The sequence below is a fragment of the Phalaenopsis equestris genome, unplaced genomic scaffold (genome assembly GCF_001263595.1).
Source record: "Phalaenopsis equestris unplaced genomic scaffold, ASM126359v1 Scaffold203381, whole genome shotgun sequence".
Lineage (NCBI taxonomy): Eukaryota > Viridiplantae > Streptophyta > Magnoliopsida > Asparagales > Orchidaceae > Phalaenopsis > Phalaenopsis equestris.
The window spans coordinates 6760-18613 of record NW_018223012.1 but is presented as its reverse complement, the minus strand read 5'-3'; the positions used below and the strand labels follow the sequence as shown (position 1 = coordinate 18613).

The 11854-nt window shown below is 39.8% G+C and overlaps 1 protein-coding gene across 1 annotated transcript; it reads left to right on the top strand.

Moving 5' to 3' along the window:
- Positions 1–5732: 5732 nt before the first annotated feature.
- On the top strand, positions 5733–6892 carry LOC110036174. The gene is made up of 2 exons (XM_020740559.1): positions 5733–6337; positions 6451–6892. The coding sequence occupies exons 1-2, from the start codon at positions 5733–5735 to the stop codon at positions 6890–6892; spliced, it is 1047 nt and encodes a 348-aa protein (XP_020596218.1).
- The last annotated feature ends 4962 nt before the right edge of the window (positions 6893–11854 follow it).

The following is an 11854-nucleotide window of genomic DNA, read 5'->3' as shown; positions in this document are numbered from 1 at the left end:
GGCGACGGCCCTCGATTGGCCCTAGAGGCTCGACAAAATAGACGTCGGAATAGAGGGTCGTACTCCCCTTCTTCTACAAGCGTGTAATTAGGTAGCAGAGATTAGGGTTTCCCCTTGAGGCGAAACCCTAGCAGAGCCTCGACGAAGCAGACGACCCCGTAGTTCACAGATATATACATATATATATATATATATACAAATTCAAAATGATCATCGTAATCCAAATTTTAGTATTTTTGATGCTATAGACTATATTTCAGGTCATTTGTGACTGCGGCAATACGGCACGTGCAACAGTGGCCTGAAACTAGCTTTATGCAATTGTGGCCTGTGGCCTATGGCCAACTGCTTTGGCAAGGCAGCCATGTTTGGTAGCTTGGTTGCCAGCAATGGACAACAAAGCCAACAGTTGCTAGGACAGCCTAAGGATGGGTATGGTGTAGATAGCGTGACTAGGTGGAGTTATATTCAATCTCCTCTCCTCTTGGGTTTCTTGGCTATTGGGAAGATGAAGGATTGGCCTTCTTTCTTTCTTGCTTTTAGATAAATAAAAAGAATCCCAGACATCATTCTCATTTACTTGTAAAGATCTTCATCTTTCTGGGGGATATTTATGGAAACTGGTAAATATGCTGCTGATATAGTGACATAAATGATCTGCCACTTGAGTTCACAGATGTTAAAAAATCCATATTCAGTAGAAGTTCTATTTCATGTTGTTTAGCCATCAAAATTGACGAACTAAATAACCATTTATTGATATATCTCTAACTGGATGTATAAGATGCATTTAAATTTATTTGGCTCACATGAGCTAAAGGAATGCAATTAAAAGTCAGTTAATTTTTATGTAGATTCTTTCCTTTATTCTTAGTTCCACCTCATTAATTTAGTCTGTACTTATTTGATATTCACCATTAAAGTGCAGGTTGGAACATGATGAAACTATTTAGGTCCAACATGAATCATTGCAAAATCAGGATCTTATTTTTTCTCATTAAGCCCTTATGATTATGCAAATATTTACGTGAATTTTCATTTCTTAACCAAATTATAGATTTTGACCGAATGCATAAATATATATATATATATATATATATAAAATGGTAGGGTGTGGAGTGGCTCTGCTAGGGTTTACGAGCTTATGGGTTCCTGCTGGCGGCGCTGCTGGTGGTGGTTCTTAGATCTACAAGGAAGTAGATTCAAGACATTGGTGGTGGAGATAAGAAGGGAACCTTGGTTTAGGGCCAAGTGTTTTCTGGTAAGGTTACTGTTACATTGGATTTAGGATTAGCTTCTTTGGTTTTTCCCTCTGGCCTTCCTATGGAGTTGTGGAAAGAAGTGGGCAGAAGCTTGCATCTTTTTCAAGAGCGTGTTTTGGCTTTCCAAGTTGCTTGGCTTTGCTGGAGTAGTGTTGCTGTTATTGTTCCATTGCTACTGAAAAGCTTAGTAGTTTTTCTTTACCATATCTTCCTTCCTCTACTTATTGAGATCTCTTGGGGGTCCCGTTGTTGACAGTTATGGCTACTGCTATTGATTTTGATACAAACATATAATGGACGAAAGCTACCTATGCTGGGATAGTAGGAAAACCCTCTTCTACTTTGGTAGACCCATATCTTCTAGTTTTCGCACAAGAGTTTCACAAAACTGCTGCTGGCAGGGGTTCTGCCCTATGCATCCATCCTGTGGGTTTAAAGGATGGGGAACCAGCTGCCATCTTCTGAGAACAAGATCTTTTAGAACTAAACATGAAAGTCCAGTTCACACTGATTGGAAAATTTAGCCTAGGTCACCCAAAAATGGACCTAGTGAGGAATTGCTTTGAATCTCTGAATATTTCTGACTGGAAGCTTGGATTACTGGATGGCAGGCACCTTCTAATCGAGCTGACAAAGGAAGAAGACTATGCAAGAATATTTGCCAAAAAATCAATTATCATTGCTGGTGTTGAAATGAAAATCTTAAAATGGACTCATGATTATGATCCTTCTCAAGAACCTCCTACAGCGTCTATTTGGTTCAAGCTACCAAAATTACCATTAGATCTATTCAAAATAAATGCATTATTTAATATTGGTAGCACCTTAGGCACACCATTAAAGGTGGATGCTGCTACCTACAACAAATCTAGGTCAGCAATTGCTAAAATTTTTGTGGAGAGGGATGTGACTCTACTTGAAGTTAAGAAGATTTGGATTGGAGACTCCTTGAAAGGTTATTAGCAAGAAGTTGTCATGGAGCAAATACGCTACTACTGTCAACATTGTCTACTGTCAACATTGTAAAATGTTTGGTCATACTAGGGAGAAATGCTACAGGCTAAATCCTCCAAATAGAAGACAATTAACCCACCCACAGCTGGAAATGAACACTGAAAATACTAATCTCCTAAGAGAAAGCAACAAAGAAACTCATCATCAGATCTCTAAGGTGACAGGAACAGCAGAAATAAACACTCCTCATACTGATCAAATCTCTCCCAAGACCCAGCAGGTTAGGACTCCTTTAGCTAAGAAGAGAGACACAGCTGGAGTGGCTTTGGAGACAGGTAGAACTGGAAGTGGAAACCTCACAGTTCAACTCTACTCAAGGGACCCTATTGAGGCTCATAGAACTACTAGGGATCTAGTGGATAGAGAGGAGGTGGTTTCCCTTATTGAAGATGTGGTTTCAGAATTGAATAAAGAATTGGAATCAGAATGGCAGACCCAAAAAACAAGAAAGAAAAGAAATACCAAACTAGAAGATCTGAAAAAGGGAAATGAAGAGGAATTATCAACCAATAAAAATCCTAGCACCCAAAGGAGAGGAAGTATCACTAAACCAAGGGGGAGAACAAGATCTAGATCTCAACCTCCCATCCATGCCCCCTCCCCATGATAAATATGCTATGTTGGAACATATGGGGGATTGCCCACCCCTTAACTCTAAAGAGACTATAATATCTTAACAAAAAACATAAATTTTGGTGTTTGGAAATTTTGGAACCAATGGTTCAAATCAAAACTAAGAATATCGCTAAAGCTTTCCCTAGCTTCAACCTTATCACTAACCTTAACAACAAAATTTGGTTTTTCTGCAGGAAAGAAATGAAGTGCTCTATTTTAGTTAACCACCATCAAATCCAACATATGAGTATCAGTACTGATGGCATGGATGGTTTTGCTTCCTTTGTTTATGCTGGAACCTCCAAAACTGCAAGAATTGAGCTGTGGGAGACTCTCTAAAACATACAAGTCTCCATTGACAAAGCTTGGATTGTGGGAGGGGTGTGGGAGGGGATTTTAATTGCATTTCTTCTCCTGCTAAAAGAAGGGCAATTCTGTCACTATATCCCATTTCAATGACAACATTCAAAAAATTGGTTTGTTTGATCTTGGATTTACTGGCCCTGCCTTCACGTGGAGAAGGGAAAATATGTGGGAAAGACTGGATAGAGTCTTTGCCAACGACCACTGGATTCAAAACTTCTTGCAGACTACTATAACTCACTTTAGTCTTGCTGGTTGTGATCACAGGCCTTTGTTGATCACCATTGGTCCTAATAATAGTTGTAAGAAGAGTGCCTTTACATACTTGATTGTTTGGTCTCAACATAAGGATTTCTTGCAGATTTTTAAAGATCATTGGAAGACAGTTTCTCACCCTGACCCATTCATTAATCTGTGGCAAAAGCAAAAAAGGTGGGGAAAGCTGTCAAACATTGGATTTGGGACACTTTTGGTGATTTACTGAAGGTGGTGAAGAAGGCTGAAAACGAGCTGCTTGTCCTGGAGGAGGAGCACAACAAGGGGAAGACTGATGAAACTGCTCTTTTAGAGGCCAATGAAAGAGTGCTTACTGCTGTAAACTGGCAAGACCATTTCCTTAGGCAAAAGGCTGCCAAGATAAAATTTACTAAAGGGGATAGAAATACCAAATTTTATCATGCCTATATTAAGTACCAGAGAAAATGGAACACTATCAATTGCATTAAAGATCAGAAGGGGAATTGGATTAGGAAGGAGGAGGAGATTGCTGAAAGTGCTGTCAATTACTGCCAAAACCTCATGACTGAACACAACACTGATAGAGGCTAGATTGACAGTACTTTGTTCTCTGAAAGCAAAAAGTACACTGCTCATCTTAATCTGACTGACATTCCTGAGGGGAAGATTCAAAGAGCTTTAAATTCCATAGATAGTAGGAAATCTACTGGTCCTGATGGCTTCACTGCTAATTTCTACAAAAATGTAATTAAGTTGGAGGTTATTCAAGCTATCCAATAGTTATTCAAAGGTCATCCTTTCCCCATATATTTCTGTGATTCATCTATTGCTTTTATTCCTAAGACTTCAATTAAAAACTACTGGAGTAAGTTCAAAACCTTGAGCCTCACCAATGTAATCAGCAAGATGGTAAGAAAAATCCTGGTGAACAGACTTTAGCCAGCTCTACCCAAGTTGATAAGTATTAACCAAGCTGCTTTTGTGAAAGGAATAAGTATATGAGAGCACATTTTACTTGCTCAAGAGCTCTTACAAGTCTTGGAGAAACCTTGCAGAGGTGGAAATGTGATCTACAAGCTGGATCTGAAGAAGGCTTATAATATCGTAAATTGGGATTTTATTATGGAATGTTTGGAGGCTAGAGGGTTCTCTAGGGAGTTCTGCCAGACCATAAAAAGATGGCTTGAGGCCAATGCCAATTCTGTTTTCATAAATGGAAAAGCTCATGGGTTCTCTAAAGTTACTAGAGGGCTCAAGCAAGGAGATCCTCTTTCCCCTACTATTTTCATCCTGGTGTTGGATTACTTATCAAGACTCATTGATAGCCAGAAGAATAAGAAATGCTACAATGTTATCACAATAAAGCTAAGTTGGACATAAGTCATCTCATTTATGCTGATGATATCCTTATTTTCACAAGGGCAACAAAGGCTGCAACTAGACACCTTGATGAATGCTTGAATAAGTTTCAAAAGGTATCTGGTCTCAAAGTAAATAAAGATAAATGCTAGATCCTTACCAGCAAGAGAGTTCCAGTTTCTATCAGACAGTGGTTGACTGAATTCACTAGTTTCTCTACTATGAGCATGCCATTCAAATATCTGGGCACTCAACTTGTTAGAGGCAAAACCAAACAGACCTAGTTTGATGAGGTTATTGATAAAATTAATTCTACCCTTCAGGGGTGGTCAAATTCTTACCTATCCAATGGTGGAAGGATCACCCTTTTCAAGAGTATTCTCACTGCTATCCTTCTCTACACCCATCAAGTGGCAAACATGAAAAGAAGCACCACCTTGATGCTGGAAAGAATGTTCAACAGTTGGCTTTGGGTTGGCAATAGGAAACAAATGATCTGGGCTAGTTGGCAAAGAGTGGTTAAACCTTATGAAGCTAGTGTATTGGGTTTTAAAGGTCTACACCATATGCAGCAAACTAGCATGTGTAAACTATGGATCAGATTTAGACAAAATGAAAGCCTGTGGGCTAACTTTATGATGGCTAAATACTGTAAAAATGTTCACCCTGGAGATGTTACCAGAAGTAACTAAGAAAGTTGGAGACTCTAGGACCTGGATCCAGATGCTCAAGGGAAGAGAAGACATTGAAAAGTTTCTTATTTGAGAGCTGGGTCATGAAGAAATAAACTTCTGGAAGGACAAATGGTGCCCTACTGATCACTTGGAACCACTGCAACAGGATAAAGAGGAAGATCTACTTGTTAAAGACTTTTGGAGTGGAATGGAGTGGTCTGAGGATGCTTTGAATACCATTCTGAAGGAATCTTCTGCTGGTAACATTTCTAAAATTCATTTTGATAGAAGTAAAAAAGACCATATTCATCTCATTAAAAGGACCAGCTCTAGCCTTTCTAAGGATATCCAGAATAGAATTTTCAGAGGGTATAACTGCCAGTGGAATATTTTTACTTGCCAAAAGTTGTTAACTCCTTCAATGCTGTTATTTTCTTGGAGAGTGCTAAATGATTTGATTCCAACTGATGACATTCTAAAATTGAAAGGTTTGAAAGGCCCCTCAAGATGCCACCTTTGCAATAATGATCAAGAATCTAGTGACCACTTTTTCTTCAGTTGTAGATTTGCTAGGGATGTTTGGAAAAATTTAACATCAAAATTTAACATCAACCTGATCAATGTTGGCAAGGGAAACATCAAAGATAACTTAAAAGACTGGCAAAAAATAAACCTTATGTCTCTTCCCTTCATTGTTGTCTGGTTTCTGTGGAATGCTAGGAACAAGGTAAAGCATGAGGACATGGGGATTAACCCTGACTCCGTGGTGGCTAACTGTCAGGCCTACCTTCAAAAGCTGATTAGTTGGAAGAAGTCCCTAAGATTTTGAAGAACCTGCCTAATATAGAACTGAAAGAGCTTAAAGTTATAAATGTTAGATGGGAGAAGCCCCCTTATCCTTTCATCTAAATAAACACTGATGGAAGTTTCACCAACAAGAAAGCAGGAATTGGAGTGATATTTAGAGACCACACTGGCAAAGCCTTGCTTTATTTCAAGGCCCCCTACATTGCTGTTGATTCCCTGGAAACTAAAGCTATTGCTCTTTACTGGGCAATCAAATTTGCCATGGAAATTCAGTGGAATTGGATTATTGCTGAAGTGGACTCTTCCCTACTGGTGGATCTGATCTCTAAAAACCTGTCCCCCCCATGGAACATTATTCAGTGGATGCACAAGATAAAGAAGATTATCAGTGAAATTAAGCTACAAATCTCCTTTGTTTATGGGGAAGCCAACAAGGCTGCAAATTTTCTGGCATTGGAGGGTTCTAATTCAAATCATGGTGAGGTCTCTACTTCCCATCCCCTCCCCCTTCAACTTTTATTACAAGGAGATAAACTTCATATACCTTACCTTAGATTGTAGACCTGATGCCTGGATCTTCCTCATTGATATTTGGACTCCTGTCATTCCTACACATTTGCTAAGTTGATGTTTCTGTTGTTGTCAGCCTGCTGGGGTTTTTGGAATTATATTGTAATTATATATATATATATATATATATATATATATATACACACACTTTTTTCTCAGTGTGTGAGAGAAAGATGTGCAATCTCTTGTGTATATGTGTATATATATATATATATATGGAGGTGGTGGCTGGACCTAGCAGAGCTCTGCTAGGGTTTTTACAGTAATGGAGCTGACTGGTGTTGCTGGGAAGCTTGTTCTTGGTGTTGGCTGGTTCTTGAAGAAGCTTTTTTGCTGTGTTGGAACTTTCTGTTTTATTCTTGGTGGACTTGCTGAGTGAGGTTTCTTGCTGCTTTACTGTTTCATTGGGCAGTACAAGCTCCTCTGCTTCTTCTGTTGTCTTTCCTTGGTGAACTTTTCACTTGCTTGAAAGTTGTGGTTTGCTGCCTTTGGGAAGTTCTATTGCTTGGGTAGCAGCTGTCTGCTTTTCTTTACCTCCCTTGCTGGTTTTTTGTTTTGGTTTGGATCCTGTTTTGGGGTCCTGGTCTGATGAATCATGAACACCCCTATTGATTTTGAAACAAACCTACAATGGACCAAAGCCACCTATGCTGGAGTGGTGGGTAACCCCCCTCCCCTTTTCTGGATCCTGATTTACTTGTCTTCCCTCAGCACTTTCATAACACTGTTGTTGGAAGAGGATCTGCAGCCTGCATTCACCCTTTGGGTATTAAAGATGGGGAACCTGCTGCCTTTTTTTCTGAAAATGAGCTTGCTGACTTAAACTTGGAGGTTCAGTTCACTCTAATTGGTAAATTCAGCTTGGCACATCCAAAGATGGAACTAGTCAGAAAATACTTTGAATCCCTGAAGATTTCAGAATGGAAGCTAGGGCTGTTGGATGATAGACAGGAGGACTATGCCAGAATTTTTGCAAAGCAATCCGTCATAATTGCTGGAACAAAAAATGAAAATCTTAAAATGGTCACCTGATTATGATCCATCATAAGAACCTCCCACAGTGCCTATTTGGTTTAAGCTACCTAAGCTGCCTTTGCATTTATTTAAAATGATTGCTTTATTCAATATAAGGTGCACCTTGGGTACACCTTTGAAGGTTGATGCTGCTACTTTTAATAAGGCAAGACCAGCCAGTGCAAGAATCTTAGTGGAAAGAGATGTGACTCTCCTTGATGTTAAGAGAATATGAATTGGGGACACTCAGAGAGGTTTTTGGCAAGAAGTCATCATGGAGCAAAGGCCTCACTACTGCCAACATTACAAAATGTTTGGACATAATAGGGAGAGATGCTACGGATTGAAACCTCCCATTAGAAGAACTCACCACCAACCTCAGAAGGAGTTGGAGTGTCGCTAACAAAATCCAGGAAACTGGGAATATAGAAGTGCAAAAGAAGACAGTGTATGCGGAAGGGAATGAGAAGCCCCCCACTCAAATGGACTCTCACTGTGTGGAGAAGACAGAGAGAGGTGGCAGCAAAGCAGTTGGCCAAATAACTACAAAGGATAAGGAAATAGAGATCCATCCAGAGGCTGAGTCAGTGGGGGAAGTGTTTACCTCCCCTCCTCCTAGAAATGTGGTGGACCCAGTGGTGGATCCAGTGGTGGAACCCCCTTGTCAGAAACTAGTAGAAGACATGAACAAAGAGCTGGAGTGAGAGTGGTAAATCTAGAAAACTAAGAAGAAAAAGAACTATAAAGAAGAAGGACAAGACCTTGGGAAAGGAAAGGAGCTTCAGGGTTTGGAGGTCAATGCTAATCAGATAAGAATGGGTTCAAACAAACATAGAGGGAGGACTAGGTCCAGGTCCCAAACTTAATCTTCTCCCCCTTCCCCATGAGCCATGATCAACTTGCTGTGTTCGAACATAAGGGGGATTGCTCACCCCTTATCCTTAAAAAAACTCAAATATCTAAATAAAAAACACAATTTTTGGTGCATAGCCATTTTGGAACCTATCGTTCATCTCAACACTTTGAAAATTGCCAAAGCCTTCCCTGACTTCAATATGTTCACTAATATCAACAACAAAATTTGGGTTTTCTGTAGGAAAGAAATGAAGTGCTCTATCTTACTTAATTATACTCAAATATTACATATGAATCTCAGCTTTGTGGGTATGGAGGTGTTTGCTTCTTTTGTCTATGCAGGAAGCTCTAAAGTTGCTAGAATTGATCTATGGGAATCCTTGCAGCTCATCCAAGGATCAATTGAAAAGGCTTGGCTTGTGGGAGGAGACTTCAATTGCATATCCTCTCCTGCTGAAAGGAAGGGGGGCAGACCTCCCAACCCCATTAATATATCTTTCTTCAATGACAACATCCAAAAAATTGGATTATTTGACCTAGGTTTCTGTGGTCCTACCTTTACTTGGAGAAGGAAGGAGCTGTGGGAAAGGCTGGATAGAGTTTCGGCCAATGACAACTGGATCCAACAGTTCTTGCAGACATTTGTTAGCCATTTAAGCCTTACTGGGTCTGATCACAGACCTTTACTGATTACTGTTACTGATTACTATTGGGAATAAGATGGCTAACCAGAAAAGCTCCTTCAGATACTTGAATGTTTGATCTCAGCATTTAACATTCTTGAATATTATTAAAGGTCAGTGGAAGAAATACTTTCACTCTGACCCATTTATCAACCTTTGGCTTAATCAGAAGAGGGTTCCTAAATCCCTTAAACTGTGGAGCTGGAATACCTTTGGAGACCTCCTACAGATTGTTGATAAGGCTGAAAAGGAGGTAACTGAGCTGGAGGAGGAGCATAGAAAAGGAAGGATTGATGAGGCTGTTCTCCTTGAGGCTAATGAGAGACTTATCAGCATTAACCAAGCTGCTTTTGTTAACGGTAGAAGTATTGAGGATAACATCCTTCTGGCTCAAGAACTTCTGCAGGATTTGGAGAAACCTTGCAGAGGGGGTAATGCAATCTTTAAGCTTGATCTAATGATAGCTTATGACATGGTTAACTGGGACTTCATCATTGACTGTTTGGAGGCTAGGGGCTTTTACAGGGATTGCTGCAAGATGATTAAAAGATGGCTGGAGGACAACACAAACTCAGTTTTTATAATTGGGAAATCTCATGGTTTCTTTAAAGCCACCAGAGGACAACACAAACTCATTTTCATACTGGTGTTGGACTACTTTTCTAGACTGATGGACTGCAAGGGGAAGAGGAAAACCTTTAACTCTTATCATAATAAAGCTGGGATGGACATCAGCCATTTGATCTATGCTGATGACATTCTGTTGTTCACTAGGGCCTCTAAGCCTTCTACAAAGTACATTATGGGATGTCTGCAACAGTTCCAACAGGTGTCTGGGCTAAAGGTCAACAAGGAAAAATGTGAGATTCTGATTAGCAAAAACGCCTCTCTACCAATCAAGCAATGGATGCATTCTTACACTGGGTTCTCTAGTCTGAGCATCCCTTTTAAATATTTGGGGATTCATCTCACTATTGGAAGAACAAAGCTGATCCAATTTGATGAGGTTATTGATAAGAGAACCTCTACTCTTCGTGGTACCTCTGCAGGATGAAAAGGAGGGGGATTTATTGGTTAAAGACAGTTGGGATGGTAATTGTTGGTCTGAGGAAACATCTCACCCCCTCTATGTTGTTTTTCTCTTGGAGAGTTATCAACAACCTTATGGCAACTGATGATATCCTGAAACTAAAAGGCTTGAAAGGCCCTTCAAGATGCTATTTATGTAAGCTAGATCTGAACACAAGGGATCACCATTTCTTCAGGTGTAACTTTACCAAGGAGGTTTGGAGTAAACTAACTTCCCAAATGAACATAAATCTGATTAACATTGGCTGGGATAACATTATTGACTGCATTAAAGATTGGAAAGGCATAAACCTCAAGCCAATTCTTTTCATTGTGGCCTGGTTTATTTGGATGGCTAGAAATATGGCCAAACATGAGGATAGGGAGGCAAGTGCTACTTGGGTAATGACTAACTGCTGGGCTTACCTAAACAAATTAATACACTGGAGGAAGTTCCCCAGGATTCTGCAGACCACAACATACATGGGTGCCAACCAATTCAAAATCCCAATTCAAAAATGGGAGAGACCTCCTTATCCTTTCATTAAAATAAACACTGATGGAAGCTACACAAACAAGAGAGCAACTGATGGATAAACACTGATGGAAGCTACACAAACAAGAGAGCAGGAATTGGGGGAATTTTCAGAGATCATGAGATCATAAAGAGAAGACTTTGCTGTTTTACATGGCCCCTTATATTGCTGATGATGCCTTGGAAACTGAAGCTGCTGCACTTTTCTGGGCTTTAAATTTTGCTAAAAAGAACAATTGGCAGTGGATTCTTGCTAAAGTGGACTCCTCCCTGCTGGTGGAGTTACGAAATTCTAAGATGTCCTCCTCTTGGCATATTAACCAATGGATTCATAGAATCAACAAGCTTGTACTGAAAGTAAAATCCATTTCTCTTTTGTGTCTAGGGAAGCTAATAGACCTGCTAATTATCTAGCTATAGAAGGTGCTCATGTTGATCATCCTGAAGTGTCCACAACTCTCTCCCCCTCCCTACAGCTACTAACTCAGGGGGACAAGCTTCAAATCCCTTATCTCAGAGTGCAAAGATGATTGCTGGACTTGTGGGTGTGGACATGATTTGTTATGCCCTTTTGCTGAGATTACGTTTCTTCTTGACAAGGGGAATTCAGTTGTTTAGCTTTATAGGGAGTTAGTTTGTAAATATTTATTTATATACTTATATATATATATATATACAATGTTTTGTTTTCTCCCTTCTTTTTGTGTTGAGGATGTAAGTGGATGGGTCACCCTTATGAGTGAGTTATGTATGTTTTGCTTTGTTCTTAGATAGGGGACCCCTTCCAATTTTTATGTT